At 42.0% G+C, this 26,058-nt stretch overlaps 1 protein-coding gene across 1 annotated transcript in view; it reads left to right on the top strand.

The window, feature by feature from the left end:
- Positions 1-26,058, top strand: part of ALG13 (ALG13 UDP-N-acetylglucosaminyltransferase subunit) — a 55,162-nt gene that overhangs the window by 25,953 nt on the left and 3,151 nt on the right. The window contains exons 14-27 of the mRNA XM_074962663.1: positions 1,316-1,380; positions 2,102-2,202; positions 3,399-3,526; positions 4,407-4,644; positions 4,820-4,933; positions 5,138-5,294; positions 7,992-8,127; positions 9,505-9,540; positions 9,668-9,723; positions 10,605-10,667; positions 11,414-11,585; positions 13,962-14,090; positions 23,157-23,197; positions 24,386-24,566. Coding sequence (XP_074818764.1) covers positions 1,316-1,380; positions 2,102-2,202; positions 3,399-3,526; positions 4,407-4,644; positions 4,820-4,933; positions 5,138-5,294; positions 7,992-8,127; positions 9,505-9,540; positions 9,668-9,723; positions 10,605-10,667; positions 11,414-11,585; positions 13,962-14,090; positions 23,157-23,197; positions 24,386-24,566 — 1,617 coding nt within the window. The remainder of the gene's footprint in view (positions 1-1,315; positions 1,381-2,101; positions 2,203-3,398; positions 3,527-4,406; positions 4,645-4,819; positions 4,934-5,137; positions 5,295-7,991; positions 8,128-9,504; positions 9,541-9,667; positions 9,724-10,604; positions 10,668-11,413; positions 11,586-13,961; positions 14,091-23,156; positions 23,198-24,385; positions 24,567-26,058) is intronic.

The raw sequence follows: 26,058 nt of genomic DNA, 5'->3' as shown, positions 1-26,058 counted from the left end.
CTCTCTTGCATGCCAAAGACTTTTTGTGAATGTTGTGAATGCAACAATAGGTTCGCTTTACTCATCACTGAAATTCAGTCCAGTCCTTTCTGGGACTAAACAGAGCAGCCAGATCCCCGTGTGCAACAGCACTATACAGAAATTTAGGAGTGATAAAGGAAGAATAACTTTTCAGAATTTCCCTGACAGGGAGATTTAAGTAGATTACAATTATCCAGATACATCCTGCCTTACAAAATGATCACAATTGGTCAGCATTTGGTGTTGTCATATCTTCCATCAGCACAGCAGCCCCTAATGCCAGGCTGGGCTTTTGACTCTCAATACAGCTACGCTGCTTGCTCCTTTTGGGGAGGTGTAGAGTATATACACTGCACACACCTCTAGCATGGGTATTAATAGTAGTGTAGACAGGAGAGGCACTGCTTAGGCAAGTAGAGTGAAGACATGCCTGAGCCCTGTGTGTATGTACCCTACATGGCTCTCTACTTGCACAAGCAGTGCCTCTCCTGTCTACAGTGGTGCCCTCCCCCAACTGCTGGAGTCTTTCCCTACTGCAGGGAAAGGCTCCAGCAGTTGGTAAAGGCTCCGGGAGCCTTTCTCTGCTGCAAGGGCGTGCCAGAGCCTTTCCTCACAGCAAGGAAAGGCTCTGGCAGGAGGGAGGTAGTGGAGACTCTGGAGGTTCCCTGCTGCCGAGCCTTTCCCCACTGCCTCCCCCGTGCCAGAGCCTTTCACTGATGCATGTAGCTACACACCAGTGTGGATGCAGCCTGCTTTTCATTGTGATGTGTAGCTACCCATACCCTACACACCACCACAAGTGGTATGCAGTGTAGACATAGCCTCAGTGCTGACTCGGAGGAAAGGGACATTTTTTGTTTCTGGCCCAAAATTTCTATATAGTATTGCTGCGCACTGGTCCCAGAAAGGACTGAATTTCAGTGATGAGCAAAGTGATCCTGTTGCATATGTATTTTGTAAAGTGCTTTGGGATTCTTTGGCATGCAAGAAAATCTGGGAGGCACAATCTTCCTCCAGAGCCCAGCTGCCATCATTCACATTGGAGTTGTCACTGTGCTTTGTGGCATCGCAAGATGTGGGGAGAGTGCAACATTTCCCTAGTGCTCAAGCCTTGGAAGGGAATACTTGTCTCATTTGGTAGTTCAGAGTGCTCACATAATGATGTCCAGGAAAACACAGGAGATAATTCACTCATTTCAGCCTATAATACATACCCAGAATTGCACTCAAGGGAACTAATAGGTAAAAATGAAGAATAGTACCTAGCTTAAACTTTCACTTTGATCTCTTGTAGAACTTCAAAAAACTGATTACATGGTGTTTGCTGGGAGACAGTACTATTTAGGAGACAAATGTCAGGTTAGTACTCGAAGCAGATTCAGTAATGATGAATTATTAAAGTTGCTTTAAGTAAAGTATAAAGTTATGAAATTATCTGAACTCATAGGGTCTTACAGAGATTTCTTCTCTCGTTATAGCTGTTAAATACAATGGGGTCATCTGAATGATTTTAACTTTCTGTAAATTCAAAACTAGCACAAGATAGTATATGGGAAGGGCCACTTGAAAGCGGACCATGAACTAGTGCTATGAATCCTGAAAGTCGAGGAGTTTAAGACTGAACTCTTGAAATATACAGACACCACACTGACTGGCACTGTACATGAACCTCAGCAGAATGGCAATGAAAGATGGACAATAAGAGGGTGTTTTTGGTTCTGTTTTGCAGTGCCTAGTGCAATGGGTCCTGTTTAGTTGTTGAATCGTACAAGGCAGTTTTGGTTCTGACCTGTCCTCTCCCTGCCTTTCTTCCATCCATGAAGTCCTCTCTTATTCTTTTTCTTGTTGTTTGTATCTGTTCCTGCAGTGTCTCTCCCTCTGCTGCCCACTCGTCTACTGTTTCTATGTTGGGTAGGGTGGGCAGTGCTGGACTGAGGTATTCCAAGACTCTCAAGCTAACTCAGTGGTATGTGAGCAGCATGAAAACAGCTCCTATGTTGCCAGCCATTGGGGGGAACCAAAGCACCATTAACGTGTCACCATTTGGGTTTACCTACTCCCCCTTTATTTCCCTCTCCAGGTACGTCTGGAGCCTGTGGGTAAGTACTACAATGCTCATATCCAGGAAGTTGGACATGATGGCAACATGGTGACCGTGTTCATTGAAGAGCTGGCAGAGAAGTAAGCAATCTGAAGACAGCCTTAGAGCTGTGTGTCTTATTTGCTGAAATCCTTTTTCTTTGTTGAGTCTGCACATACACACCTCTCTCCCAACAGATGTTTAAATTGTGGCTGTCAGAAGGTTTTGAAACTCTGTGTTCAGTTTCTTTTCAGAATATAAAATAAAAACCAGACCCAGTTCCTTACCAGTTTAACAGGTTGGCAGTAGCTACCATTCCACCGGAGCAGATGGCAGGAGTAACACCTCTTGGGTTTTCATTGAAAACATTCTGGGTATAATCTAATTTCCATGTGGATAGAAAGCAGAAGAGTCTCCTGCCGGTTGGGCTGAGTTCATGGTAAACAATGAGTCTACACAACTAGCTTCTAGAACTTCTTAGGAGTGGGACTTGCATCACAGCTAAATAATGGGTTGCTTTTAGTCCTTGAAATTCGTTCTGACAACTCTCATTCAAATTCTCTCCTTGCCCCTCCCCCTCCCCCTTAATTTTGGGAGTTTTGTAAATACCTTAAGATAAGTCGTACATCTAGCAAAAATGCCACTTGTTGGCACATCCCAAATTTACCTTTGATAATCTGTCTGTATTATCTGTAAGATTAAAAAGCACAACTCTGGTGCTATGTGCATGTTATAAGTAACAGGTATTGCAGCGTGCCCTTGAGTGAAAGAATGTGCAAAAGTTAGACTGGATTAAAGATAAATTTAAAACAATCCTGAGAGTAGCTAGCTAGTCTCTGAAAACCAAGACAATGCTGGGATCCAAATAAAAAAAAATAAATAAAAAGGGGGGGGGGAACTGATTACTGTACACATTTTACATTAATATGCGTCTTACTAGTGCTGTTACGGGGATGATTCTGCCTCTGACACTGGATCTGTCTCTAAAGGATAGTTGCCATTGATGCAAGTTACATGCCTATAGCAGGAGAGTCTTTTGTTTTGCCCTCATCGATCTCTGAGAAATCTCAAAGTAGGATTACTATACACGTGGGTTGGAATGATAAAAAGCTATATTTAAACTGTCCCCTGGGTTTGGCAACACAGATGTACATACATTTCTAAACTGTGTCTTTGTTTTTATGTGCTGCTTATTTAAAGAAAAATCTGTTCAGTAAGATCTGCTTGCACTTGATGGCAGCATGGCAGTCATTTTTGTCTAATGTGGCACTGACTTACACTAGTATTTTTCATGTAGACATATTGTTCCATTGGCAAACTTAAAACCAGTGACACAAGTGACACCTGTCCCTGCATGGAATGTGGTTCCCAGTCGAAAAGGAGGAAACTATCAGAAAATAACAGGCGGCTATGTTTCAGAAATAGGTTTGTACATGGTTTCAGTAAGAATCTTATTTGATATTTTTTTTTTTAGGGGAATGAACGAGGTTTGTAGCAGCAGTCTTCAAATATTGGATCTGATTGAATTCAATTGGTAATATAAAGCTCATTTTAAGGGGGAATGATTGAGGAAAACCCTTCTTTGGAGAGGGGATGAATGGAGGTGAACTTCTGATGGGTATTTTGCTGGGGTACTTACAAATAGCAAATCCATTGAGAATGTGTGTTAAAGTTTAGTATTTAAAACCTTTAAGAGGCTGTAAAGCACTTCACAGACAATATAGAAAGGCCAGGTCCCTTCATCAAAGAGATTATCTAATTTTGTTATAAGAATGATGGTAACAGCAGAGGGAATGAAGTGAGGAAGGGGTCGTGCTAAAGCAGTACAGTTCCATAGTAAAGCAGTGTAAGCTTGTGTGCCTCTTGATGATTCAGTGAAGGGTTTTATAATTGACTCATTCCCTATGGGAATCACAAAGTAATGTCTTCAGGGAGGGGTTTGAATGATGAGTACTGGCTTGGCCTAGCCGAAACTGGGAGGCTATTCTGTGCATAGGAAGCTTATTAAACGTTCTGCTTATCTACCTGTAAAGGATTAAATTAGTATTTTAATAAGCTCACACATTTGGTTGCACTTTTCTGGGTGGGTGACTTTTTTGCCATACTCCATATCCAAATATTAACTTACAGAATTTCTCATATGAAATTGTTACCATTACTTTATAATCTGAATGTACCTCTGGAGTTTCTTATTTCTCCATTTAAGGCAGTCAAGTAGATCCGTACAGATGTTTAACTGATCTAACTTCTCTTTTCCATTCTCGCCCCCATTATTTTTTTTTCTTGTGCTTCTTTGAAATTGCAGAAATGGATATGAAATCACGGAAGAGACTGTTTAAGAAAGTCCGTGGGAAGGAAGTTTACATGACCATGGCTTATAGTAGGGGTCAGCCAGTTCTTCCACCCCGGCTACAGCACAATGTTCCTTCAGGTCGCTCTTCTCCAATTAATTGCTCTCAAAGTTGTGGGAATATGGCATCCTATGATCACTACCGTCCTCAGAATTCTCCTCAGAGGCATGGCAGGGGATATGGAATGCCCAGGTATGAAGCCTTGGAACCCTAACAAAGACCAGTATTCATTTCCCTGTTAGGTCTCCCACAGTTTTAGCCCTAGCTAATATTCATCTATTTAATAGATGACACTACAGGTGAGTTTCATCTGAGAGAATCAGTAGGCACTTCTTGGTAACTGGATTTTTTTGCCCTTTAAATTTAGGGGATCTGCCCGATTTATAAACAGGAACAACATGGTTGGCCCTCAAATAGCATTCTACCCCGGACCAGGGAAGAGATGTTATCAGAGCTATGACAATTTCTCCTATAGGTCCCGGTAAGCAAGTATAAATTTCTTTACAAAACATTGTACTACAAATAAGGGGAAAATAAACTTTTTAAAATGGCATGATACTGAACAATGGGTAAATAGCACTTCTGCAAACATTATGTAAGGGCATTTCCAAAAGAAGTATAATTAAAACTTAATAATGGAAACCTGCTTAAACCCCCGTGCGTATGTCTTGATTTTTCTCTAAAGTTCATATAGCCGTAGTCGCCGGCAGATGCAGTGTGTCAATAAGGAATGTCAGTATGGATTTGTACCAGAGACTGGGGAGGAGCCTCAGGGTTTGGAAGAAACCATAACTTTCTATGAAATTGAAGAAGGAGATGAGGCTGCTTTTCCTGCTTTACCAGTAAGTCATGAGCTAGCAGTTCATTTAGAAATGTTTGCCAAAATGAAAAGGAAAGCCTGTACAAACATGCAATGTTGGGGTAGGTTGTTAAAACACACACAGCTCATATTTCTTGCAATAGGCTTTTCAGACTTGGATGTGCAGCTTTGAAAGATGTGGAAGGGAGTTCTCCTCTTGTTTGCCATGCTCTAGTTAGAATCTCTCAGTTAAATAACTATGAAAGCTGTTGAGATATAGTAGAGATTCAACTCTTATGAATTTACTACAGCTTTTCTACAGAAAGTTTTGCCACTCACCTGTTGCATCAACATCTGCATTTATGTGTGATATTAGGTGACAAATGGTTAGTGTTGTTCTCTAACATCACAACCACTCAGAAGCTACTTTCTTCTGCAAAAGAAAATAGCAACGATCTCCAGACTGACTTTTTCCTGAACTCCTCTTTGCACAGCAAGTTTCTATAAAATGAAACATATTACAGTATGTGAATCCCTTTGTAAGCATAGTTATTCCCCAAACTAAGACCAATCCAAAATGAAGTTTTCAATTCTGCAAGTAAAATGGCAGAATTGAGCCTCCAGTCTAAGTTGTGAACCCTAGCCCCTTTTGGTGTCCGCTCTTTAAAAATCATTCTTTTATCAGTCTACTTGCTTTTCCAAATCCTGTTGTAGGTTTAGACTAAACCACCCTGAGTGTGCTAAAAATGGTCAGTCAATATTTAGCTGTCTGGACTGGAGTTCAGGCATAAAACTGCTTAAACACTGACCATTGTGAATTCAGCTGTCCTGTCTTCCAGAATTTTTTTGCCACTGCCATTTTGATATAATGAATTTCAGAAAAATAGATTTGGTATATAAATTGGTATCTTCCTTTTTTTCCTTCTCTTCTGGCATTTAAACATTGATTATGTTTCAGCAGCCATACTGTAGTCCCTTCTTCTGTTCTGGGCTTAACCTATGACCTTTGCTTAGCATTCTTGGAAGAAAACATTCTTTAGCAACTTAGACGCGCTATTTTGCAACTTCCTTTTCAGACTCAGAATCGGTAGCGTTCAGCAGGAATGTGTGCACCCCATTTCCCCACCCCCCCACCCCCCGTATGTTTGCCTGTAGCTGCCATTGGATTATTTCTCATGTTCAGGCAGCTAGTTTGTATTTTTTCTTTCTTCACTTGCAGTGCGTAATGGCAGTGCTGCAGCACTTCAATGTAGACACTACCTACACCAACTGTCAGTGTAGGTAGTCTGTCTCCCCGAGAGGTGGTAGCTTAGTCAATGGAAGAATTCTTCCATTGACATAGTGCTGTTTACGGTGGGGGTAAATCATCTTAACTATGCTGTTCAGAGGGTGTGGATTTTTCACACCCCGGAATGAAGCAGTTAAGCCGACTTAATTTTCTAGTGTATACCAGGCCTCATTCCTCAGCCCAAAGTTACACAGCTGTCTGCTAAGGCAGGGAGCTTAGAGATCAGAGGGACATACTCTTCTCTGGACAGAGAGGAAGAGGAAGGCCCTAACTTCAGACATTCTCACCAGAAACGCCACACTCACAACTCCCCCTCCAGAGTCCTTTTAGTCACTTACTGTCCCTTGGATCTCTAGGCTCCAAACCTTGGCAAAATAGTGGTACACTTGGGCTGGAACCTGGAAGTATGCTGTTGTCTTGGAATTGCTCCCCAAGTGTGTGTTTGGAAGGTTGTTTTATCTAGAGCCATGGTGTTGCTTTTCTGCTTTTTTTCCCAACTGCCCCCTATTGAGTTTTGATGGTACATTCATACGTGAAAGTCTAATTACCCTATATGTGGTAACTTTACCTCACTGACTATGTCACATACAGTATTCTATAAAACTATATTACATTGCAGCTCCATATCTGCCACAAGAAGCTAAAGCCTAATTGCCATCGGAAAGCTTCTGACTCTCTCTTGTTTACTATGCAGTAGCACTGTTTGCCGAGTCAGTGTAATGAAGAACTGCTTCTGCCCAAGGCAGGGTTAGTTTAATTTGTAAATCTGGAATTCAGCAAAACTTTTTCTGTGAGCAGTGTGGATCGGTTCCAGGCCTCTTGTTCTGAGTCCCAGTCTAGAGCCCTAACCACTGACCATCATTCCTCTTATCACTAACCAGGCAGTATGGAACAGGATGTGTCACTACATTTGTGAGCTCCAAGTCACGAAGTGAATGACTCGCTATGAAGGCAGCATTGGCTTTGGGTCCTGCTACAGTTCAGTTGGGAAAAGGGGGAGCAGGTTCTATAACCACCAGGAAGATTTCAGGGTGGGATATCTCGGATTTCGTCAATGGCAAGTGACACACAAACTCAGTTGAAACTAATGTATAACACTGAGTTGAGGTTCATGTGAATTTAAACTCTGCTATTCCAGCTTATGTTCATCTAATGTAGCTCTGAGATGAATGAAACAATTTGTATTATGGTCCAGCCTGGAGACCCCAATTAGGGATCAGGACCATGATACTAGGCGTATACACACAGAGGGAAAAATTGGTCTACGTATATTAGGGGAGACACCTGGTGGATACAACATGGAGGGAGCACAAGGTACCAGTGAGATCATTGTATGTGTAATAAGTAGTGTTTTACAGCAAAATTGTTTTGCCAAATCCTGGTTTCAGGTTGGTGAGAACCCGTGGCGAGTTCACTTTGTTCTAATAAAACACACTTTATCTTGTTTCCTAGAGTCAGGGTAGTCCTGCCCCAATAGTCCCTGCCCCTGCAGGATTCTGGGTAGCTAGAAGAGGCCCAAGCCCCATTCCACCCAGCAAACAGACTCTGAATTCCTCAGAGGAGGAAGTCGATGAACCAAGTGATAATGGTAAGTTCTAAATAATCAAACACACGCTTGTGTTCGGATTAATCCAGAATCTCCATTTTTGTGTATTCCCATGCAATGTGTGTGCAGGCTACAAAAGCAATCCCTTTCGCTCTGCTGCTGAGCCACACTGCCTTACAGTGTTCTTCACTAGGTACAGAGATGCCTTCCATTTTTCTCTTGGGAAGCCCAGCTTTAGGGCAGACATCTGTTTCAAGTAGTTAGAAGCATGCACATGTGCAACACCTCAGCTTTTATTGCATGGCAAACGTGTTAATCCATTTCATTTAATAGTTTGCCAGACTAGTGCTGATGTGACTCTGCGGGTTTGTAGCAAGACAACTCATTGCTTGAAACATACAACATAGATTCTATTTGGTGACAGTTACTATGGCCTTTGGTGGAATGGAATAAACTAGTATTGTCGTCTTCTGACTTTCCTCACAAAGCAATAAACTTAGTTACTAATGTTCTACAAACTAAATCAAAGTGTATGCTTTTATTAGTGGCCTTGGGTATTAGCATCTGCCTCTTTGACAAAAAGGAGCATTGTCCAAGACACCTTAGTAATCTTTCTAAAAGTGCCAATGGCTCTTTTTTTCATCTCACGGAAGCCAGGAAGGGCACTCAGTTTTAATATCTCTTGATTAAAAATGAGCAGTATTGGAGAGTGTACCAGTATAGTTCTTTTCTCATTTCCCTATGCCTTAATCCTCTTTCAAATGCATTGCCTATTAATTACAGTGTATAAGGAGTAAAAGGTGCATTTTTCAGATAATTTCATTGTAGATCTATTTATACATAAAACACTTTATAAATAGTGACTAGAGGAGGGTAGAAATGTAGTGTTACAGATTGTGTAAAGGATTTTGCATTTAAAATTATTATGGAAATGTAACTCCTTTTGGTGGGGTGGGAACAGTCCTGTATAGACTTGAAACACTTGTGGCTTTTTTTTCCATGTGTTCTTTATTTAACTATCTTAACCTTAACTCCTGTTACACAGAGGTGTATTAAGTCAAGTTATAAATTTAGCACTGCTTTTCAAATAAATGTAAACTAGGGCCAAATTCTTAGATACATCTAGCTACACTTCATTCTGCACATCTAGACTCAAATTCGGGTTTTCAGGGACTATAAATGATGTGTTTTGCCTTTGGACTACTTTGTTAATGTCACTTGAGCTGTGAAAGAGCTGACCACGTAATGATAGATGTTTGTAGGAAAAGCGGAAATGGTGCAATGTTGGTGTATCCCATTCTAGTAATCCTTTTTCTTAAGATGGCTCAATTCACCTTTGTTGGTGACTGAAATGTAATTCTGATCTTTTCTGTGTTTAACTTCTTTCTGAAATGAAGCTATCCGTTTCCTCTTTCCTAGGGGAATTTCATGAAGAATATATGTACACCCCTTCAGGTCAGTAAGAATTGGACTCTCCCATATTACTCACAGTGAATGTAAAACAATAGTTTGATCTCGCACAAGTTTTTGAAGGATTAGATTTAATGCTCCTGTTTCAATTAATTTTGCCCATGCCCTCCAGATCCAGACTGTGAAACTCCAACAGTATTTAGTTCAGCAGAGACTACAGCAAACTTGGTAAGCTTTAGTCACTGTTTGGATTAGGCTTCCTAGAAACACATAACATCCTTCAGAGAAATTGGCCCTGGAAGCAAGCTTAGTGTAGATGCTCAAGGGTGGTTTTTAGGAGTAAGGAATAATAGTTCCATTTATATTTCGCATTTCTCCCACTTCCCCTCCCACACCCCCACCCCCTTTCCAGCTAGATAGTGAATGCTTGTCTCTGAAGGGATCCTACTGAAATGTGACCTCATTACAGTATCATTATAGGGTTGGTCTTTAAATCCGTGCACAGTGCTTATCAAGTATATACACATCCTGGTGGTGGCTTTTACAGTCTGAATTTTATTTGTAAGAGTTCTGCTCCATGTCTGTCCTCACACTTTTTTGTGGGGAGAAGGGAGGTGGAAAATCATCTGTTCTTTGTAAAGCCATGATTCTTCCCCCTCCTACTTCTGTTTTATATGCTACTCTTCAAGTCCCACAACAGTGTATGCTAGCCTTCAGAGACAGGACTGGACCAGACCTTGCCTTTAAAATCAGCCAGTTTGTTAATGGGCTTGGAGAGGCTACTGTTTAGTGAAACAAGGTGTTTTCTCTTCTCTGTCCCACACCCCTGCTGCTTGCTGGTCCAGAGATCAGGTAATCAAGTGCAGGTATAGAAGGCTACTCTGCACCTGGCAGTGCAGAGTGCAGTTGTGAACTGGCCTAACTCTAGTTTAATTTAGGGGGTTTTTAAGCAAAGTGCAGGATCTTTGAGTATATATTTTAGAAAATTAAAGAATAACTAGAAGACTTTTGGGTTTCTGGCATCCCCCTCCCTCCTTTTCCCCACAGTCTTATAGCCTTGTGGCTTCTCTACATTTTAAACACACTGTTTTGCTTTGAAATCTCTTCAGGATGGAGGGACAGGTTCTGTCTCACCTCAAGATGGAGTTGCTTCATACAACTATTCTCAGAAGGTAATCTCAGTCATGGACCATTAAGTCACATGTGACAATGGAAAGTTGAAAAATTAATGAAGAAAAACAAAAATGAACTCTTCTGCTATAAAGAGGTGGTCTGCCTACCTGTGCCTACAGGGTTGGGGCTAAATCCTACTTGTTTTATGATGTGAGTAGTCCCGTTGACTTTGATAGTCCTACTTGAGTCAGCGAGGAAGCAGGATTTGGCCTTAACTGCATTAAACTTACATATATCATTCCCCACCCCAACACACACACTCACTGTTGTTGGAATACTTTTTAAAAAAAAAAACTCTCAGTACTGTAGCTTTGAACTTGATTTAAACACGAAGTGAAGTGATATTGGTGATCATGTAGCAATTGAGTAAATTCTCTGTGTGTGTATATATAAAAATTCTCAGTATAGCATACCTGTGTAATGGGTGTATTGCACTTGTTCATTTAATATTGTAAGCCATCTCATAGAGATGGTGGAGTTTTTTGCTTAGCATTTTATGATGTAGAATCCTAGGACAACATAAATATTTGGGGGAGGAGAGGTTCTTGAGAGCAGATGTTCACTATTCCATATTTTCTGTAGTATTTTAGGCTGGAATTGGATCCCTAACTCCTTTATGCTCCTCTGAGTATCTCAGCCTAAACATATATGAAAACTACCAGACCCAGGTAGTATTTCAAAAACGTGTGGGTTTTTTAAAATCAAAGTTGGCAATGTATTGAAAACTCTCCTGGCTCTTTTGCAGGTGATGGTGAATTCTGCCGTGATCTCAACCTCCTCTTGTGTTAATAATGCTCCAGCAACAGTCTTTTCCTCCAGCACGGCAGCAGCCACTCAAGCCAACGTTACCACCTCCATTCCCCCACAGACTGCAGTGCAACCCATCCTGGTGTCCCCTTCTTCTGCTGGAAGGCCAGGTAGAGTGTTGGATACAAAACGGTAAACTTCAGGTTCTACTCCTGTTTGTTCTCACTTCTCACCACCCAGAATACACACTGATGAGTTCTTAAAGGTATTTCCATAGAATGTGGTTCCCTTCTCTATGAATCTTTATTACCCCCACTGCTGACTTTCCTCATACGCTGACAAGCCAGGTTTACATCTTCTTGGAGTCCCCCTTCAGCAGAAACAAACATAGATGGCTCCCTAACTTGCACAGGAACTGCACCCATCTAGTCTGGTATCCTGTCTTGGACAGTAGCTGGTTCCAGATGCTTCACGGGAAGGTGTAGGTGCAGTGGGTTAATCTGCCCGCAGCATCCGGTCCCATCCTTGTCTCTATTAGAGATTGGCTTAAGCCCTGAAGCACGAAGTTTAATATTGTTGCCTCTTAGCACAAGTGTCTAGCCAATATGCAAGGCCTTGCTGGGTTACTGCTCTAAGGAGTTGAAATTGGTGACGTGGATCAGGTATTTCTTTGGTGCAATCTCTATTTACAAAGAATGTTCGCAATGTCCTGTTTTCCTGAACACAGTAGGAACAAAGCTGACACTTTGCTCACAATTTCCAAACCTGCCTTTCCAGCCAAGCAGCTCTGTCTCTGCTCCCCACAACTGCATGTCTGGATTCCTGCTCACTTCCTCATTTTTCTGCCTCTAGTACGCACAGCTGCAACCAGTTTAATACCTCATCACTACTTGAAATCAATCCCTGGGGAAATCCCTCAGCCCACATGGGTTAGCTGCTCATTGACCTTGTATCTCGTGTGGTGGCTTCCATTGTCTCCAGCTACCTAACTCCATAAAAGAGCTTAATTGCTTTTTCCATTTAGCCTGAATGAAGGCTGGCTGGCACACCCATCAGCATTAACATGGTCTCTGATTGCCTTGTAGACCAAACACCTGTTTGATGGCAGCCATCAGCAACTTCCAACATAACAATATCCCGTCCAAAGCTTTTATTGTCATAATTCTGGATATTTTGATATCCATATAAATGTCTAATCCCTCTTTGAACCTTACTACTTCTTTGCCTCAGTGACTTTCGGTGGCAATGAGTTCCACAGCCTACCTATACAGAGTGTGACAAAATATTTCCTTTTTATCAGTTTTAAATTAGTCACCTTTACCTTTTGTCCCTTCCCCCCCCCTTAAGTTATAAGACAAGGACAACAGAAGTTCCTTAGCTACCTTCTCTAGACCATTATTTTATATAGAGTACATTAATTGTATTCACTCTGTTTGTTTTTATCTTAGAAAGCAAATGAAAATCGGAATCTTTCCAATGTCATCTTATGAGAGTTCTTCCATGCTCTCAATTTCTGTACTCTCTATTTTCATTCACCTTCCATGGATTCTTTCTTTTGCTCTAGTCTCGTTCCTTTTCCCCTCTCCCATAACAACCATCTCAATTCAGTTTTTTTTTGTGTGGTTTTTATTTTTTGTTAATATTATGGTTAAGTTACTTTATGACAGGTTTCAGAGTAACAGCCGTGTTAGTCTGTATTCGCAAAAAGAAAAGGAGTACTTGTGGCACCTTAGAGACTAACCAATTTATTTGAGCATGAGCTTTCGTGAGCTACGAAGTGAGCTGTAGCTCACGAAAGCTCATGCTCAAATTGGTTAGTCTCTAAGGTGCCACAAGTACTCCTTTTCAAGTTACTTTATGTGATCACTGCATGCTTGCAGTTATGATTAACATTGCACTATGTGGGTTTGCCACTTGGTGGTGGTGTTACACACAAACTTATGCAAACAAATAAACTTTTTATTTAAAGGGGCACAGGCCAGTTGGAATCTAGTCAGCTTAAAGTTTATACAGTAGCTTCAACTACTACCCTACCCTGAACCTTGCAGTCATTTTTTTGGGTTTCATAATCACACTTCCCTAACTTTTTAAAAAACTGCTGCTTATTCCATCCCTTGTGGCTGTGGGGAAACTGACTGCCTATGCAGGGGAAGAAGTGAAGCTGACTATACACGAAAGCTCACATCCTCTAAAAAGGTATTTAGGCACCAAACTTCCATTAGGAAGCCTTCCAATGCACAAAATAAACTGCAGAGATTTCTTTTATTAAGTTGTTTGAGTTAGTCATGTCTCTCGTCTTGACTGTAATGAGAGTAGGTAATACATTTCAAACCAAAGTGAATTTAACTACGCAAACCATAAGACAAAAAGTGGGATTTTTTTTTTTAATTTGTCCAGAAGGAATGCTAAATCCTTAAAACAGAAGGTGATAACTATACATTTAGAGAGCATGATGGCAGTTCATACTAACTGCACTGGCTAGTAGTTCGCTTGTTTTAAAACCATTGAAAATCTGACTTGAGACTTTGAAATTTTTTTTAACATAGTAGTGATTCCGTCAATGCCGTACCCATATCATCCAGCTCCCCCTCCTCCTCCTGTCAGCGAGGTGGGAGATAGTGGCAGCATTCCTCCGCCTTACTCCTGCGATCCCAGCGGCAGTGATCTACCTCGAGGTAAGAGGGATGTATTCTCTAACACTGTGCTCTTTCCCTTGCATCAGCTGGCGCTCTCCTGATTGTATATCCTACAGCAGTGGTCTCCAACCTGTTTATGCACAAGATCAGTTTTTGAATTTAAGTGCAACCCAGGATCTACCCCGTCCCTTCCCCGAGCCCCAACCTGCTCACTCCATTTCCCCCCCCCCCCATCCTAACTCACTTTCACTGGGCTGAGGCAGGAGATTGGGGTTTGGGAGGGGGTGCAGGCTCTGGGCTGGGGCAGAGGGGTTTGGAGTGTGGGAGGGGGCTCTGGGCTGGGCCTGGGGCAGGGGTTGCAGTGCAGGAGAGAGTGAGGGGTGTACGTTTTGGGAGGGTGTTTGGGTGCAGAGGGGGGCTCCAGGCTGGGGTAGAGTGTTGGGGTGCTGGCTTGGGAAGGGGGCTCAGGGTGGAGGAGGGGGTATGGGTCCTGGCTTCAGGAGGGGGCTGGGGGTGGGGTTTGGGCTCCCACCAGGCACTACTTGCCTTGGGCAGTGCAGTGGGGTTAAGTAAGGCATGCTCCCTGCCTGCCCTGGCCCCATGCCTCTCCCAGAAGGGGCCAACGTGCCCCAGTGAACCCTGGGGGGTGGGGAGACATGGCTCTGGGCACTCTCCCTCTATGTAGGCACACCCCCCCCGCCGCTCCCATTGGCCACAGTTCCCCATCCACGTTCCCAGCTGCGGGGGCGGTGTTTGCAGGCAAGAGCAGTGCACGGACACCCCGTCCTCTCTCCTTCTTCCCTCCCCCCACCCCCAGGGCCGCAAGGGCATGCTGGCCGCTTCCAGGAGCAGCATGGGGCCGGTCAAGCCTTAGTGGCAGCCCTTCTGTGCTGCCAGAGATCGTAATCAACGGGGAGAGTCTCCAGGATTGACCAGTTGATTGCGATCGACTGGTTAGTGACCACTGTCCTACAACAAGCTTAATACAGTACACTTGTAGAGAGGAAACCTCGCTCTGTACAGATGATGCAGAGGAGAAGGGAATATTAAGGTTGGTTATGGGGTTGGGATATGCTTAATTTCACAATTTGGGAAGAAGCTTGTGCAGAGGTCTCAAGAGTGTGTTATGGAATATTCCGCAAAGTAATTAACTTGTGGAGAAATAATGGGAAGCCCAGAATTGTTTCAGCTGTGAGAGTCACTTTCTGTTATGATTTTTTTTGTTGTTTCACGTAAGAAGCTAGTGAAGAATGAATAAATTGTTCTTGCCATAGTATTTGTGACAGTAAAGTACAATATAGGGGAAGTCCTGGCCTCATCAATGAGAATTTTGCCATTGTCTTTAGTGGAGCCCAGATTTCATCCTATGGCTTTATCAACTGAAGTAAAGTGTTCTCACTTCCCAGTATACAGCATGTTCATGCGCCTGTCCCTGATTATACTGATGTCTTTTAATATCTGAAACTTACTACTTCCCTTTCTGGTAGGGAAAGCCATGGTGCTGCTCCCAGATCTTTCTTTGCACTGTATTGAACAATTTAATGTGTTCAGATCACGCAACTTCTTGTGTCTGCAGCCTCTTCCAGCTGTCCCTGAATTTCAAAGACATTTGAGTACTTTACATCAGAAATTCTGTCACTTTTTATTCTCTACTAGAGAGACTGCCCTCTATGAAGACCTGCGAGCTGAAGGTGAACTGGCGGTAAACATGGCTTTCATATTATTTATCTCAACATATTGCTATGTAGGGAAACAACTTAATTTTTTAGGTTGTCCCAAACTTTTGACAGTGAAACAGACCTAGGGGGAGGAGTCCACTTTAGGCAGTTGTCAAGAGTGGCTCTTTCATCTTGAGAGAGCTGTTAAGATAATGTTCTCCTGGTTCTTGCATTCAGGCCCCATGCTAGTGCACTGGGAACTTCAGGCCACTTGACCATATAATATACTTTCTTTCTGAGCTGTCCTTTGCAGGAGTTTGCCAAATGTTGAGCAGTCATGCTGCCACGTTTTGCAGCGTCCATGTTCTGCAATCTGGAGTGGCTGCCTCTTGGACAAGTGCCCTCTGAGGTCCTGTTTTCCCTTCTTACAGTCTTGAATTTCAACTTCTTGTTTGCTTTGTCCTTTTTCAGCACCTTTGACTAGGGTGGTATGTTGCAGAATCAAACCCATGTTTGTTGTGTCCTTTAACTCCTGTTGAAGAGAAAAGGAATTGAGGGTTAAGGGTTTTCAGCACCTTGCAGAATCAAGTGTTAAGTGTATGGAAGAGAATCTGGAGCAGGTGTGAGCTGAAGACCTTTTCCATAGAGGGCCAGCAGTTCTGTATTTCTCTCCCAATTAAACCACTCCACAGAATTCTTTGAGCTTCTTTTAGGGAAAGGTCCAGACTTTTTTTAAATCTAGTGTCTAGTATGGATTTTAGGGGAGAGAACTAGAAATGAGTCCTATGTAGTGTTTAATATTAAGTATTGTGGTATGTGGGCATGTTACCTTAGTTTATAATGGCTATGGAGCTTTCATTAAGGCATCCATGGGTCTGTGAACAGGGGGTGACACACACATTCTATTGGCCTGGCAGTGCCTTTATAAGTTGTCACAACTTCTGTTTATAGGTCAAGCTTTCTAAGTTCTCCAAAGTGGACGTGCTTAGTTGGATTCACTTGAATTTGGTATGCCTCTGAAGGGTGCAGGGCAGCGTTGGGGACCCAAATTTGAAGCAGGGGTTCCAGAGAGACATCTTCCCAAAACAGTCCTTTTAAAGTTTCTACATGGGGTGTGTTTTATTATTTATTTTTGCACAGGGCTGGAGATCAAACTATTGATGTCACATTAGTCAAAATGGTCTCAACCTTTCAAATTTTACCCAATACAGTGTATGGCACCCGCTATATCTTTGGATAACCCAAATTGAAAGCAGTATTTAAGCAAACATCTTTCTTTCTTTTACATTATGCATGAACCTATAGAGAAAAATGGCTGGAGGGTTTCCATTCTCACCACCATTTTATATGCTTTAAAGCTCAACTCTTGTAAGTATCCTAAAATTTGAATGGCTAATTGGATTGCTTTGAAATTTGGTGTGCCTGCATGGGGGTAGCATTAGTGATCCAAATTTGGGGTCATTGAACCTGGGCATTTCCAAAGAGCAGCCCCTCTCCCCTAAAAAACAGATTTCTTCTGCTGCTTTGCACTGTTAAACTGAGTGATACGACTGACTGACTGAATCAGACTTCCTGATGGCTGCTGAACTCACCCTTCAATTAACTAAGGAAAAGTTAATCACAAGCCCCCACCAAAGACAAAGGGAGTTCTGAACTGAGTGACTGGAGGTTGGTACAGTTTGTGAGTTGTGGGTGGCAACTTGAGTTTAAGGGGAACATCAAAGGATTTTGGGGAGCAGCATGGAAATTTGACATGTGAATTCTTCCTGTGAACTGTGAAATAGCCAGTTTTGAAAGTTTCTAGGTGGGTTGTGTTTTTTGGGAGTTTTTTTTGTGTGGAGTTTGAGATCAAACTGTTGATGTGATGTGGGTCAAAATGGTCTCAATCAATCAGTTTTTACCCAGGATAGTGCATGGCAGCCACTGAGTCTTTGGGAGGCCCAAACTGTGAACAGCATTTAAGAACATGTTCACTTCACCTACATAAATATGCAGCTTGGAAGGATTATAGTGCGTATGCACCAATGACGAAATAAACTGTAAGAGGGTTTTTATGCAGCCACTTCATGCTTGCCTGGGTAGTTTGAGGGAATATGCAGATGCCACTGCCCTTGCTGAGCACCCTGTCACTGATGTTTCTAGTCAGAACCTTTCTACATCTGTGCAACATGAGTTACTAAATCTTCATTGCTTGCTACAGGTTGTCTGTTATATTATAATTTTGTTTTTACTTTATGAGGAGGTTTACTATGAATTCAGCAAAATAGTCAGCTGCTGGTCTAACCAAAGTTCTTGTTATTGGGAACAAAAGAGCTAGAGACAGAGGACTTTGTGTGGCAGCGGTGGGGAATAGAACGAGGGAAAGGGGCTGCAGCGGGCAATGTGCCTAGGTGATAGGCAGCTCTTCGGTTATTTGAGAACGTCTATATTTTACTAGCTGCAAGGGTATATGGAGAGGTGGCTAATTTATTTCTGGGGCAGACAAATGTGGTGTTTACAAAGACATGTCGTGCAGAAGTTTGGAACTGACTGCAGTAGTACTTTGACTGCTGAGGGAAAAGAAATTCATGCGCTGCCAAGATTGCCAGCTTGTGAATTCTGGGTGGTTCCTGGATTGCGAGGATGCAGAAGTTTTGCAGGGGAGTGAAGAGTACCCCTTTAAGTGGGGCTTGCTGACTACAGGCTGCTTTGGCTTGGTATGCAAATTGTGGGGCATGATACACTCTGCCTAAATGACTACTAACTACTGCCTATAATGTGTCTTTTTTTCCTGTTTTAAAAAACAAAACAGGAAATTCAGTGACAAAAAACAATGTTCATAAAGAGTTAACGTTGGTGTGTCATCCCTTTGCAGAACATTAAATTGAGCAAACCTCAAATGTCTGAAAACCAGGAAATGTGCAGTTAAGGTGGCTCTTGTAACCTGAACTCTTCCCTCTTTTAGCAGTACCCCACTACATCCTGCTAACACACACACCTTTACTCTGCCAACCCCACAGTTGCTGACGTGTAAAATAAAGTGTGGAATTTGTACACCTCATTCAGTCTCATCAGCAGGATTCCATCTAGCACTATTAAAGGACAAAACAGGAAAAAAAAATTGGTTTTGCTCTATTTATTTTTGCTTAAAGCTTGTCTGAACAGACATGCATGTGAGGAGTGTTCATCTTGGTGTGGTTTGGTAGTCACTGCAAGAGTCAGAGAGAGGTCTCTTCGAACTTTCAGAATCTCTTCTGGATTCCCCTCTCCCTCCCTCCTTCGCGCCCCCCCCCCGAGTTAATTTAGGACGCTTGCATGTGCACCCTCTTCCTGCATGCTCACTTATATTTATTGAAGTTGTCAATATCTGATTATTTTGTGAGTCCTGTGTTTGAGACCATTTCTCCCTCCCTGCATTAGCATTCCAGACAGATCAGAGCCTCTCAGAGACTGCACTAGTAAAATTCTTATCCAGAAAACTTTCTTGAGGTCTTGTAAGGTGACACTAAATTCTTGGTGACTGTTACTATCTTGTATTTATATATGAATCTCACTAGCCTCACTGCTGCTCTGTTTGGCAGGTGTCACATCGTGGCTATATTTTACTGAAGATTATTCTAGTTTCTATAAATTTTAAAAAAAGCATTGTAAACAAAAACTGGCTCCTTCCTGCATTTGCTGCTGTTCCAGTGTTCCACAGACTTCTCTATCTTCTGTATTCGCCTGTCATTTCATTCTCTAGTAACTTGTGTGCCATTATCTTCACTATGTAACGGCTGCTCCATTCAGCTCTTAGAACTGATGCTTTCTTTGCATAGATTTGCATCATAATTGAAAAGTAAAATTAGATTAATTTACCCCAAATGTAAATGAGTCTGCTGCTAGATACTATAGAGAAAGCATTTATGTTGCTCTTCCAGCATACTTTAATGCTTCAGCAGCATTATGGTTAACATTGTCACAGCCAAAGCAGTGTCACTAGGGTGGCCCTCAGGGCATAAACTCCTTGCCTGCATGGGTGGGGAAGAATTTATGCAGATTTACTAAGAGATAACTGGATAGATTATGGTCTGTTTTGAAATGGCAAATAATGAGAGGTGGCCACAGTGTGGATGGAGGAACTAACCATCTTTCCATTCCATGGTTAGGTTTTAATTTTCTTTTTAAAAAACAAAGCAGCCTCAAAAACCTGTAAATATCAATAAAATGAAATCCTGAAGTACAGAATTAAGTGAGGTTTTTTAGTCCCATGGTCCTGCCCAAACAGATTTCCACTGATACTTCTGAAAATGTAGGAGGTGGAGAACTTTTTCAAGTCACTTTTAGAGATTGGGAACAGAAGCAGTGGTTGACATTTTCTTAAAATAATCAGTAATGTGTGAATATCTTGAGATTACCTGTTTTAGTGAGTCATGTGGAGCTTTGCCTCCCTTTCCTCTTTGCCTATTTTCCTGGATTGTGTGTGTAGCACAAAGAAATAGCCTCCTGATTGCTGCAAATCACAATAAACCGAGTGCTATGCAAGTTGGCATGCAGAGAAGAACACTGCAGTCTGAGCTGGTGGTAATCTCTCGTTCACACAAAGCATCTGTCTATTTCAGATAAGTGCTACAGCTTTTTTTCTTTGCCGTATTGCTGTAGGGAGCTGAGAAACTAGGAGGAATTTTTAGTTAACTTTAATGCAGGCCCCTAATCTGGAACTAAAGTTACCCATTTCTTTCCCTAACTCTCTGAAGTAGTCACTGTGAGACCAGCCAAAGACTCTGTTTTATTGGTTCTTCTGCCCATTTCCAAAACTGCACTGTAGAATGAAAAACTATATTCCTGCCAGAATTGCAAATTTGAATATCCTAGACCGTTTCACATTTTGGGGAGAAGTATATTTCTGAGTTCAAAATTCGATTATTCTTAGTGAACAGTTTTTTAAAGGCCATCCTCACTTTTGGGATTACTCCTTAGTGTACCATATAATTGCCCAGGACTACATTATCTCTTCCCTTGGATGGAAGCAAATTGGAAAATGCAAGTTGGAAGGGTACAGAAAACTGGGTGCATTCTATCCTACCAGGGTAGGGGTGTCAGCATCTGTGTGGAGACATCGGTGGCATGCTTTTGTTTTATTGCATAGAGCTAGAAGACCTGGGGAAATCCTAATTCCAACTCCACAAATCTTGGTACTGTGTGGAATGCCTGCCCACCATGCTCCTTGCAGGTCCCCACTTCCTTTAGCAGCACATTTATCTTGGTGGCCCTGCAAATCTTGGTGCCTCAGAGTAACAACTGCAGAGCAGGAATTAATAATGGGTAGAGACAGCATTAAGTTTTGGGTGTTAGGGCCTAGTCATACATGCCATAACCATATGCATTTCTGTATGTGTAGAGTGGCTGCAGATGAATTGCTGCTGGTTTATGATAGGGCAGCTGGCAAAGTACTTCCTCCCGCGCATGCTTTCAGATTACCATTATGCATTCTTCTTTTCATACTGAAAATGGAGGGACCACAGGCCCTTGGAGAGAGGTCTGTAGTGCTCTTGTTTGCAGAGAAGATGCTTATCAGTCAAATCAGTTTGAGGACATAGTATTTTAGTGACCTTTTCATTGTTTGCATTACATAGAATGCAAAATTTAGTTTCATTGAGCCACATTTTGTGAAGCAATTTTCCCGTAGATTTAAAACGAAGGAACATTCTATCTGTGGTGGTAAAAAATTATCCGTGAATAGTTAGCAACAAACCTAACCAATCTGTAATCTAGTATTTCCCAATAATGTCAGATAATGGATACATCTTTCCATACCTTTTTACTGTAGTCAGATGTATGCTAAATTCTGGACTTCAGCTTTGGTCATTATGATTTATCCATGTTTTTAACAGATTAAAATGCCATCTCTCTGGATATTGTGGAAGTTTACACAGCTATCATAAAATCTTATAAACTAATAAAAGTAGTGGAATACTGTGTTTTTCTTATCTATGTGCATGGGTATGCATTCATATTCTGTGTGCATGATGTTGGAAGTCCATAATAAGGAACTTTCACCTCTGCTCCTAGAGAGACAATGTGGGTGAGGTAATGTATTTTTATTGGACCAACTTCTGTTGGTGAGAGAGAAGATTTCAAGTTTACATAGAGCTCTTCTTCTGGCCAGGTCAACACGCTCACCTCCGCTGTCATTTCGCAGGACTCTTGTGTCTAAAGTACTGTTTTAACAGAAGTAAAGCAGACTACAGCAGAACCCCATTTATCCAATATAATTGGGACCAGGGCCAGACTGGATAATCAAAAATCTGGATAAACCGGATAATGGGAAAGTGCAATGTTGTATCACCATCTAGGGACCACACCAAACATTGCCCCGTTCTGCACCTGTGTGTGGTGGTGGTCCTGTTAACACTGATGGCTGGTCTACACTATGGGGTTAAGTCAACCTAAGTTATGCAACTTCAGCTGTGTGAATAATGTAGCTGGAGCCAACCTACCTTAGGTCAACTTTTATTGTGGTGTCTACACCGCACTGGGTCAACGGGAGAAACTCTCCCGTCAACTTACTTTACACTTCTCCTTCCGGTGGAGTACCGGAGTCAACAGGAGAGTGATTTGCAGTCAATTTAGCAGGTCATCACTAGACCTGCTAAATTGACACCTTTCCCCCACCCCCTCCGGTGGATCAATCACTGCAGCATCAATCCACGGTAAGTGTAGACATACCCTGATAGCCAGATAATGGAGGGTCAGATAAATGGGATTCTATTGTACGTGTATACCAGCTCTTCTTACAATTATCCCCCTTGCCCAAAGAAACAAATTAGTTAATATGTAAAAACATTGTTAATTTTAAATTACAAATCTTTGGGAAGTTGCTTCCAACATAAGTTTTAGGTCCACATTTTCAAAAATGACTGTTTTGGGCGCCTTAAATTTTGGTTGCCCAATTTGACAAACTTCAACAGGCTTTAATTTTCAGAAAGCGTTGGTTTGAATACGGAACCTCTGAAAATCAGGCCCTATTGAGTGTCCAAAATAGCTAGTCACTTCTGGAAATCTAGGCCATGGTAATTTATACTTTGTCTTCAGGTTTGTAATAATCATTGATTATAGTCATTCTGTGAAAAGCATCATTGAGCAAACAGTTTATAGCAATACGTTAATTTTAGTTTTGGCTTATTAATGTTACTTGTTAATGTATTGTCAAAATGTTTAATCCAGTTTTTATTGTGCAGTTTATTGTGCTAAACTGCATAGATTGTTTACACATGTGCTTACTTCAAGAATATCACTTTTGAAAGTAATTGAGTCAGATTCTGAATTCTGTATTCTAAAAATACATTCAGAAAAAGTAGTGCTGTCCAATTAAGCAATTTTATTTTTATTCATTTACATAGTTTTAACAAGACCACAAACAGATGACTGTTTCTGGGTGGTTTTTGTCCACAATCCTCAGTAATTATAGTATGTTTTCTAATTTCAGATACAAAGGTATTGCAGTATTATTTTAATTTGGGATTGCAGGTAAGTGCTTGTCAGATATGGTATGGTATGGTAAACCGCTTGTACAGTATCACCTGTCTTGACAGATGCATTGATGTGTCTGAATAGGGCTTTTAAGTGTTCTGAATTTGCTTCCTGTGCACTTGGCTATTAGTACATGCATGGGTGCCTTGAGGAGACTAAATTTACAGTGCAGGAAGTTTGAGTTGTAAATGGTGAAACTCATAAAGAACATTTACATGTAGTGAGTTTCATATCTGTGGCTTTATGAAGATGGGTGGGTAAAGCATTGTTCTTCCCATTTATACGGAAAGAGTAGGTAAAGCATAGAGAAGTTTTAAGGTTAAGAGCCTGGTCAAGTGCCTGTTGAAATCAGTGGGAAAATTCTCCGGGGCCCCATGTGTCTTGCCCAAGGCAATTGAACAGGAACAGAATCCAGGCACCAGCTTTTGATCTCTACTACAACAATTAAGTGCATAGTAATGCCTCACTCCCAGCTGATGCTCAAACAGCCATGTGATCTAGTTGACTTTAGAGTTGTTAATAATTCAGGGGTGAAACTTGAGCATTATTCTCCAGGTATCGGGCTCCAGTGCTCAGGGTTCCTATTGACTCTATGCCCTTACCACCCACCCTATGTTGGTAGAGGGTTCTTGGCACCTGTCAGGATAAGGACCTTACAGAATGCAATAAGACATTCTACATCCTAGAAATTACTAATAGAGACTAAATTACTGGCAATACCTTCTCTATATTTATTAGTATGTTGCACACCAAAAAGGTGGTATGAGATTTTAGTGCCCAGCAGGAGGTAACTCCAGTACTAGAATTACATCTGCCCTCTGATTCTGATGGAATAGATAATGCTGATATGCTGCAGACTAAGACTCATGCCAGCCTCTTTCACAATAGAAATTCCTCAAAATGCCTTCTCTTCCTATATGATAAAATGTGTAGGGGGGACACTTTTTTAATTCTTCGAGAGGGTATAATACAGTTTAGAAAAGTGCTGGGGGGGGCGTGTTTTGGTGACTTTCTGGCAGTCTGCAAGATATAATCTGTATCAACATTGTTAACAGGTTTCTGGAAATGTTAATAGTTAAGTGCTACTGAGGTGGGGGGAGGAAAGTGTGTGTGTGTGTGTGTGTGCGTGCGTGCACGCGCACACACAAACTATAAAACTTCTCTCCTTACTTCGAATCTCCTAAGTATTACCATCAGAGCTATTGGCATTCCGTGGTGTACATGCAACAGGTACCACCGCCATCACCTGTAGAAGCTTACTCAGCATACACTGAGCCTGCCCCCATGGTGGATCAGTCAGTACCTCAGCTGTACACTGACACTGGGAGGAATGATGTTCGGCAAGTTCCCCTGGAAACAGCAAATGGTTAGTATTTTAGGATGACCATTTGTGTATGTGAGTGTGAGCCATTTAAGTAGAAATGTTTCAGAGTAGCAGCCATGTTAGTCTGTATCTGCAAAAAGAAAAGGAGGACTTGTGGCACCTTAGAGACGGCTGCTACTCTGAAATTTATTTGAGCATAACCTTTCGTGAGCTACAGCTCACTTCATCGGATGCATTCAGTGGAAAATACAGTAGGGAGATTTATATACACAGAGAACATGAAACAATGGGTGTTACCATACACACTGTAACCAGAGTGATCAGGTAAGGTAAGCTATTACCAGCAGGAGAGCGGGGGCGGGCGGGGGGGGACCTTTTGTAGTGATCAAGGTGGGCCATTTCCAGCAGTTGACAAGAACGTCTGAGGAACAGCGGGGGGGGGGTGAAATAAACTTGGGGACATAGTTTTATTTTGTGTAATGACCCATTCACTCCCAGTCTCTATTCAAGCCTAAGTTAATTGTATCCAGTTTGCAAATTCCAATTCAGCAGTCTCTCATTGGAGTCTGTGTTTTGAAGTTTTTTTTGTTGAAGAATTGCCACTTTTAGGTCTATAATCAAGTGACCAAAGAGATTGAAGTGTTCTCTGACTGGTTTTTGAATGTTATAATTCTTGACGTCTGATTTGTGTCCATTTATTCTTTTACGTAGAGACTCTCCAGTTTGGCCAATGTACATGGCAGAGGGGCATTGCTGGCACATGATGGCATAATCACATTGGTAGATGTGCAGGTGAACGAGCCTCTGATAGTGTGGCTGATGTGATTAGGCCCTATGACGGTGTCCCCGAATAGATATGTGGACACAGTTGGCAACACGCTTTGTTGCAAGGATAGGTTCCTGGGTTAGTGGTTCTGTTGTGTGGTGTGTGGTTGCTGGTGAGTATTTGCTTCAGGTTATGGGGCTGTCTGTAAGCAAGGACTGGCCTGTCTCCCAAGATCTGTGAGAGTGATGGGTCGTTCAGGATAGGTTGTAGATCCTTGGTGATGCGTTGGAGAGGTTTTAGTTGGGGGCTGAAGGTGATGGCTAGTGGCGTTCTGTTATTTTCTTTGTTGGGCCTGTCCTGTAGTAGGTGACTTCTGGGCACTCTTCTAGCTCTGTCAATCTGTTTTTTCACTTCCGCAGGTGGGTATTGTAGTTGTAAGAATGCTTGATAGAGATCTTGTAGGTGTTTGCCTCTGTCTGAGGGGTTGGAGCAAATGCGGTTGTATCATAGAGCTTGGCTGTAGACAATGGATCGTGTGGTGTGGTGTGGTCTGGTCTGGATGAAAGCTAGAGGCATGTAGGTAGGCACAGCGGTCAGTAGGTTTCCGGTATAGGGTGGTGTTTATGTGACCATCACTTATTAGCACTGTGGTGTCCAGGAAGTGGATCTTTTGTGTGGACTGGTCCAGGCTGAGATTGATGGTGGGATGGAAAAATGTTGAAATCATGGTGGAATTCCTCAAGGGCTTCTTTTCCACGGGTCCAGATG

The sequence above is a fragment of the Natator depressus genome, chromosome 9 (assembly GCF_965152275.1).
Source record: "Natator depressus isolate rNatDep1 chromosome 9, rNatDep2.hap1, whole genome shotgun sequence".
Classification (NCBI taxonomy): domain Eukaryota; kingdom Metazoa; phylum Chordata; order Testudines; family Cheloniidae; genus Natator; species Natator depressus.
This window is presented reverse-complemented; position numbering and strand designations above follow the sequence as displayed.